Source organism: Abramis brama, assembly GCF_963993115.1.
Source record: "Abramis brama genome assembly, chromosome: 17".
Lineage (NCBI taxonomy): Eukaryota > Metazoa > Chordata > Actinopteri > Cypriniformes > Leuciscidae > Abramis > Abramis brama.
This window is the reverse complement of record NC_139979.1, coordinates 4,317,999-4,326,076: the sequence shown is the minus strand read 5'-3', so window position 1 is coordinate 4,326,076 and position 8,078 is coordinate 4,317,999. Positions and strand designations below refer to the sequence as shown.

Sequence of the window (8,078 nt, the reverse complement as noted above, 5' to 3'; positions counted from 1 at the left end):
CGTGTAAAAGTTCATTTATTTCAGTAATTCAACTTAAAAGGTGAAACTAATATATTATAGACTCATTACATGCAAAGTGAGAAATTTCAAGCCTGCATTTGTTATAATTTTGATGATTATGGCTTACAGCTTATGAAAATTTTCAAAATTTCTGAGATTTTGAATTTGGTGTTTTCATAAGCTGTAAACCATAATCATCCCAATTATAACAAATAAAGGCTTGAAATATCTCACTTTGCATGTAATGAGTCTATATATTAGTTTCACCTTTTAAGTTGAATTACTGAAATAAATGAACTTTTGCACAATATTCTAATTTTTCGAGTTTCACCTGTATGTTAGTTGTGGAAGAAATTGTATCTCTAAGATGTGTGTGACCATTATATGACAGTAAAAGAGCAAACACAAACCTTATTCTAATATGGAGTTGTATTGGAATGGTAAAGAGTGTTGGTTCGTGACAGGAGGGCCTCCACTCTAGGGTAAAATATGATGAACATGTCTGAGAATGTTTCACATATGGTTGAAAATACCATCAATTTGGCCTAGAAAGATAACATTCTGTGAGTCAAGACTATAAAAAAGGAAGGATGACCTACCTTCACTGTCACACTCTGTGTTGACTGTATGACTGCTGGCCTTTTCTTGCAAGAAAATAAAACCTCAAAGACAATTGGAAATGTTTGTCTCTTATTCAGTGATGGAATTTTGTTTGCCACCACATTAGTATAATTTTTTTTTATATTTAGAACTTCTTTTAGAAACTACTCTAAAATAAAATAGTGATAAAGATTACTAATAGTCATTTTGAGGGTGTATGAATATATGGTTAGCAAACTAAAGCTTTTTCAAAATAAATATAGAATTTCTTAAATATGACATTGCATTAATGATTTTTCATACATTTTCTTACATTGTCAATACTTTAGAAGGTAATTTCTGTAACATTTGTATCTATGTAATAATGATGATGATGACGATGATGAAGACGACATCTGCACATTCACATCATAACAGTGTAAAGATTATTCAGACAAAACCAAAGTGTGTTTCTTTCCTTTGAAAACATTTAATACAGAAATTACAGAAAAATAATTTACAGCTCTGTGTAAGAACATTCTTTGACAGACAATAAATATAAAATGTTAGTGAATATCACTAGAAAACAGCGGTCATCTGGAGGAGTCAGTTCTGTGCGCTGGCCGCCAGAGGCTGTGCTTCATGCTGGTGCTCGGTTGACGCCGCAGGAGTTCATCACCTTTATCAATGTCTTTAGGTTTATCATAAATTGTTGATATATGAAATTCTTTTCTGGGTTTCTTAAGCGGAAGGAATGAGCTGAGCTTCTCTCCATGGTACCTGCAAGACATATGAAATTAAATCATTAGTCATAATGTATCAGTCTAGCCTAAATGTTGTCTACTGTAAGTCACAAAAATGTTGAGTAGAAATTATTTTAAGGATATAAAAGGATATATTACTAATGTGGAGAAAAATAAGTAATTTACAGACTTCCTACATCTTTTGACCAATACATTTTCATGACTTTTATGAAGTTCGGATATGTGTTTAAGTATCATATTTGATACATCAGGATTTTAAGGCTCATATAGTATGATAGAGTGAGAATATGGAGTGGAAAAAACACCAATTTATTCAAAGATCCAAACTAAGCAAAAATATGCAAAAAGATGAAATTCTGATAGCTTGTATTGTAAATCAATGAGATATTTAAAATGGACTACTAACATAAAATGCATATAAATATCAGTCATTATTATCTGCCAATAATGTGTCTCAGAAAGATGATATTTAAATGCTTAAGTTTTATGATCAAAGCTCTGAAGTTTCAAAACATATAATGCAATACAATGATGATTGAGAGATGAACATAAACATTCCTCAAAAGACTGATGGATCATATTTGATACTTGCATTTGTACAAAATTAATAGTGTATGGACAATCAAGTAAACCTACGTTGCTTCAATAAAGTGTTCACCTTGAAATATTACTAACAATATAGAAGTTATTCTCATGTTTACTTCATAAAAATCAGTAAAGATGTAGAAAGTATGATTGATGAATCATTCTGAATTAAGAATAGTCGTAGGATATCATGTGTGAAGCAAATGAAAGCGGTGCAGTAGATCAGTGAAGTCCACGCTCACCCAAAGCCTCTCTTACAGTTGGGATGCTGTCCTTCGCTCTCTAAAGCATCCGTTATTCCCACCTGGCTGCTCCCGAGACTTTCTCCGTCCTTCCAGCCCTGTTTCTCCATCACACGCCTGCCGAATCCCTACAACACACAATAGCTTTTAAGCACAGATCCTTTTAAAATGTTTCACGATTTAAAGTGCGACTAACGGTACAAACGTAACGAATGCTATTAAACATTGAAATTGGTAAGCGAAGAACTATCACTAGTCTACACTTGTGAGTTATTTTTAGTTTTTGGCATTTTTGCCTTTTTTATTAGGATAGGAAAGTAGCAGAGAGAGAGAGAGAGAGGAGGGACGGGATCGGGAAAGGTCCACGAGCCGGGACTCGAACTCTGGTTGCCTGAAGCACAGCGGCGCTACATATCAACGCACTTGCCCACGAGGCTATCGGCGCCGACAACACTTGTGAGTTATTGAGCAGTGGATTATAAAAACATCCAAACCTTTGTAAACCTCTCAAAGTTGCCGATTTTTTGTTGGCGTCCCGGCAGCCCGTCCAGACCCTCCCGAAGTCTCCTTTCAGAGCGCATGCGCACGTAATCTCTGGAGTCCATGTCGCCGCCGTCTGAGGAAAACAATCACAGTAATGCATTGTGTTTGATGTCATGTAAACAGGACTCAGGTGTTGTCAGTCTGTAATTGCGTTGGGTTTAAATCAAAGCAGTCATAATTATCTAATCATGAAGATCTACCTTGGTCATAATAGACGCTCATATCCACGTCCCAGTCGTCTGCTGTTTGTTCATCGAAATCTGTGAAAAATCAAAGATAAGCAACATGAGACATGAGCAATAATGATGCACATCGAGCATCTTTTCCTTTACTATAAGGATGGCCTTGTTGAACTTATCAGCTTGGTTAAACTATTTCACTAACACAGATCAGGTTTAGTCAAAAATGCTAGAATAACTTGTGATAGTCTTAGTTGGTAGAATCAGTAAGAATAGGATGAAAATTACAAAATCAGGTCATAATGTTTTAGCAAACGTGTTTCAGCAAAAGTTACTTCTGTTACCATTGCAATGCTGCAACGTGATTAGAAAAAGTGCCAAATAAATACAACATGATGAATAATTGCATTCCAGAAAATGAAAACCAACTTGATCATTGTAAAAATAAACAAACAAATACATCTGTTTATGGGTTTCCTGTATTGTACTATTATTGAAAAGTATTAACCTAATTTACATTATTTTATTATTGATTATATTGTATACATGATAAATGCAAATATAAAATGATAAATCTTAATTTATGAAATAAAAATCTTTTTTTTTTCATTATAAAAAAAGCAAATATACAATCATAAAATCTTAATTTATGGAAAATTAATTACAAATTTCTTTCTAACTATTTTATAACCACTTTATAGTACAACTGTAATAATTACAATACTAATATTTAGTCTTTATTTCTTCATTTATTAAACATTAAACCATTAAGCTTTTATTTTGGCGTGTTGCCAGCAAATAAATATAAAACAGAGCCATTCTGAGATACTGTATTATGAGTTGCATGTGTATAAATGAACACAGTGCTTCACTCATGGATGTATTTATTTATATATATATATATAAAATAAAAAATATAATGTAAACTATGATTTTTTCTTTTGGTTTACATTTATAATTTTTTTCGGGGTCAATGAAAATTTTGTCAGGGCAAGTTGAAATCTGATCTACTGGGTCAAGAGGGCTCCTCTCTTTATTCTTTCAATATGAACTCATACAGCTCCAGACGCAGCACATCTCACAAAGTTAAGATTATAATACACTGGACGTACTCAGCTATTTTATTAGAACTTGGGCTGGATATTTCTTCAACCAAAACTGTTTGCCAATGGTACCTCCTTCTTCCTCGTGCCAGAACTGAGCGTCTGTGTAGAAGACGAGGCCCGATCCGCCCTTCTCCCACTTGAGCTCGATCTCCTCCTCATAGAGCCTCTCCTTGGAGCGCTCCTGGCTGGTGACATCATCGTGGAGGGCCTCGTGACGCTCCCACTCCTCACAGCGGTCATCGTCCTGCGGAGAGCACACATTCAACATGCACATATTATTCATCTGGCCGCAAAAACATTCATCAGCAAATCAAAGTCCCTGTAAATAACTCGCATTGGGGCTGTACGATACTGTAAAAAACAACAACAATGCAATATTTAGTTTTTCTGCAATAAGAAAAAATATAGAAATTGTCACGAGATGACTTGAATAGCTCTATATGGAAAGAATTATTATTCTAGAATGAATGGGAATTGCATCTGCATAGAAAACAAATATAATCTGAAATCTAATAAATAAATACCTGATAAAATGGCTTTGTACTTTTTGAGTGCAAAATCCTTTTAGGGCTGAACGAATTGGGAAAAACGTGAAAAACTGTAAAAGGTGTTCACAGTATGGTTTACTCTTTACAAGAACCGTCTTTCAGTAACCAGAATGTTTTAATAAAATATCTCTTTACTTGTGTTTTCACAGGCCACATTCCCACTGTTTTATGACTATAAAATAATATTAAAAACTATAATGGACTATAAAAAAATATTAAACAAAATAATAAATATATTGTTATAATACCATTGTACTGTAAAATAGAGTATTTAAGAAAAATAACTTTTTTATAGTACAACTGTAAAAATTACAATACTAATATTTAGTCTTTATTTCTTCATTTTCAAACATTAAACCATTAAGCTTTTATTTTGGCGGGTTGCCAGCAAATGAATATAAAACAGAGCCATTCTGAGGAGATACTGAAATACTGTATTATGAGTTGCGTGTGTATAAATGAACATCTCTTCACTAATGCTTCACTCATGGATGTATTTATTTAATATATATTTATTTAAATAAAATGATTATTTATGTAAATCACTTGTTTAATTATATTACTATTTCATATATATATATATATATATATATATATATATATATGTATGTATGTGTGTGTGTGTGTGTATCTACATAAAATTCAAACGGATATATTTATTTAATTAAATAGCAGCCTGCGCTGTTTGAAAATCTTCAACATATCGGCCGGTGTGGTGAAGTATCCGGTAACTCTATAGTGATGGGTCCGGGCTGAGGACCCAAGCAATCCGATTGGTTCAAAGCACGTTTTATGGGTAATCGCTTTAGTGCCTGGTTACAAATCATACAAAATCACTTTATTATAGAAGACGTTTGTACTACGTTATAACGAGTCATTAATGTATTTAATGTATTTTAAATTATACGTTTCATATACTAGTATTTAACCGAAGCTATAGATTGTGAATTTAAACATTTCTCGTTGTTAGTGTGTTTTTTAGTTAGCTTAGATAGTAGCATAGCATACAGCTAACGTTATCCGAAGATCGTGCTATGAGCTTTACCTGATATTACTGCACTGATACTGCCTTAACGTATCGCGAGAACAGATTTAGATCAGGCATACTACTGGCATACTAATTGGGTCCTCAGCCCGGACCCATCACTATAGAGTTACCGGATACTTCACCACACCGGCCCTAACTCACATCATCAGGGCCTGACAGCTCCTCTTCACTTCCTGCTTCCTGTGACTCTTGATTGACAGGTGAAGTGGGCGTGTCCTCATCTCCTGTTAGTGTGGTTGTGGGCGTGTCCTCATCTACTGTTAGTGTGGTTGTGGGCGTGTCCTGGTCTCCTGTTTGTGTGGTTGTGGGCATGTCCTGGTCTCTTGTTTGTGTGGTTGTGGGCGTGTCCTGGTCTCCTGTTTGTGTGGTTGTGGGCATGTCCTGGTCTCTTGTTTGTGTGGTTGTGGGCGTGTCCAGGCCCCCGGGGCCCGAGATCTCCACTCCTCCCGCAGTGAACACGCTCTCCTCTGCAGACCTCACGACTTTGCTGTTGTAATACAGGTATGGCACGTTGCCGTAGCGCCGATTCGAGCCCGTCTTGGGAAAAGTGAGACCCAGCTTGCGGATGAGGCGCGGCGGCAGGCGACAGGACTGAATGAGCTCAAGGAAAACAGTCACAGGCGTCCCGACATTCCCCGATGGCATGAGGGAGGGCGGATTGAGCTCCGGAAGGCCCTTGAGGTCAGTCATGGTGAAATGCTCTGATTGGGCAAGGTGGCGTCTCATCTCAATCTTTGTCTTGTAGGGGAATGAATTATGATCTAGAAACAGAGATAAAATATGATGATTATATGCTCATGCAACAATCAGATGGGTATTACATTGAGCACTGTAGGCATTTTAGACAGATTGTAAGAGACATTTCAAACTGTGTGACCCTTGACCCTTATCAATAATTCCCATTTTCCCTTTGCAATTTAATACCATCATTCATGTTCACCCTTAAACAACTTCACAAAAAATTTACAAGAATCTTTGTTTGTTTTATCTCACATGGTCATTAAGTCTCATATACCACATATAAAACCCAGTGTCTTCATAGAATTAAAACAAAAGAAATTAAAAACGTTTTATATTACAAAAATATTTGTATTTATTTTAATTATAAAAAATATAAATGTTGTAAACAGCATGATAAAAATGAATGGATGATGAATTTGTTTTTAAATTTTAATTATATATATATATATATATATATATATTATGATGAATCTTAATATAAACATTTATCCTTTTTACATTTTAATTATAAAATATATAAATGTAAATATTAAATGAAAAATGTCATTTATATGTATTATTTTAATCATAAGAAATTGTAAATGTAAAGATAAAAAATAAACCATAATGTATGGGAAAAAATGAGATATACAATGAATGTATATGTTTAATGTTAGTTATAAAATTAGAAATGTAAATATAAAACAATAAATCTTAATTTATGAAAAAAATGCATTTACATTATTTAACATTTTCATTTTTAAAAATAAATAAATATACGATTAATTTTAATTTATGAAAAATTACATTTATATTTTCTTAATTTTAATTATAAAAAATATCTAAATGTAAATATAAAATATTGTAAATATCGGTCAATCTTAATTTATGAAAAAAATAATTTATTACTTTCACATTTAATTATAAACATTAAATTATAAATCTTAAATTATAAAAAAGTGAATTTTATAATTTGTGTGTGTGTGTGTGTGTGTGTGTTAGGGCCAGTGAAAAGTAGAAATTTGAACACTGGCTGAACAATCTAAAACATCGTATTAATATGGTGGAACTTTTATTTTGAAAGGTCACTCACCGGCCTGCTCTGACACTTTAACTCTCCGAATCAAACATTTTCTCCGCAGGCAGTTTCCTTTAGAATCGATCCACTGGTTCCCTGAATACATCTTCATGAATCTGTCGGATTCCTGTGAGCGAACCGACACCACACAACAACACAAACCCGGGGGTTTCCCACCAGGCCCGTCGGAACCCTCCGTCCGCTCGCTGACTCCAGCATCTGTTACGGGAAACTGCACACGAACCTCCGGGCGATGGCGATAATGGAAACACACGAATCCTTTACTTTCTATAAACTGGCTGAAATAGTTCCTCAGGTCTGCGGATCGGAGCCGGGCAGGAATGTTGTTTACAACGAAATACGTCGCCTCTTCCGACGCCGCCATAACTATGAAAGTGAAGCCAGAATTCACGCCTCTGATACACTAGGCAGAAGTTGTTTCAAAATAAAAGTAAAAGCAAAACAAACAAAAAAAACTTAAAATAACGTACAGTATTTTGATATTTTATTTAACACCGTTTTATGTTTGTAATCTCGTTATAAGTAGGCTAACTTTTATCCCATAATTATGACAAAAAAGTAGTGCTGTCAAATCGAATCGATTATATATATATATATATATATATATATATATATATATATATACACACACATACATATACACACACACACACACATATTACAAC

The 8,078-nt window shown here is 34.2% G+C and overlaps 1 protein-coding gene across 1 annotated transcript; it reads right to left on the bottom strand.

The window, feature by feature from the left end:
* Nucleotides 1–1,045: 1,045 nt before the first annotated feature.
* On the bottom strand, nucleotides 1,046–7,809 carry gpatch3 (G patch domain containing 3). Its single transcript, XM_084088018.1, has 7 exons — nucleotides 7,408–7,809; nucleotides 5,736–6,355; nucleotides 4,068–4,242; nucleotides 2,914–2,973; nucleotides 2,665–2,786; nucleotides 2,171–2,298; nucleotides 1,046–1,359 (listed from the first exon to the last, which is right to left on the bottom strand). The coding sequence occupies exons 1-7, from the start codon at nucleotides 7,775–7,777 to the stop codon at nucleotides 1,173–1,175; spliced, it is 1,662 nt and encodes a 553-aa protein (XP_083944144.1). The 5' UTR covers nucleotides 7,778–7,809; the 3' UTR covers nucleotides 1,046–1,172.
* Between the last annotated feature and the right edge of the window lie 269 nt (nucleotides 7,810–8,078).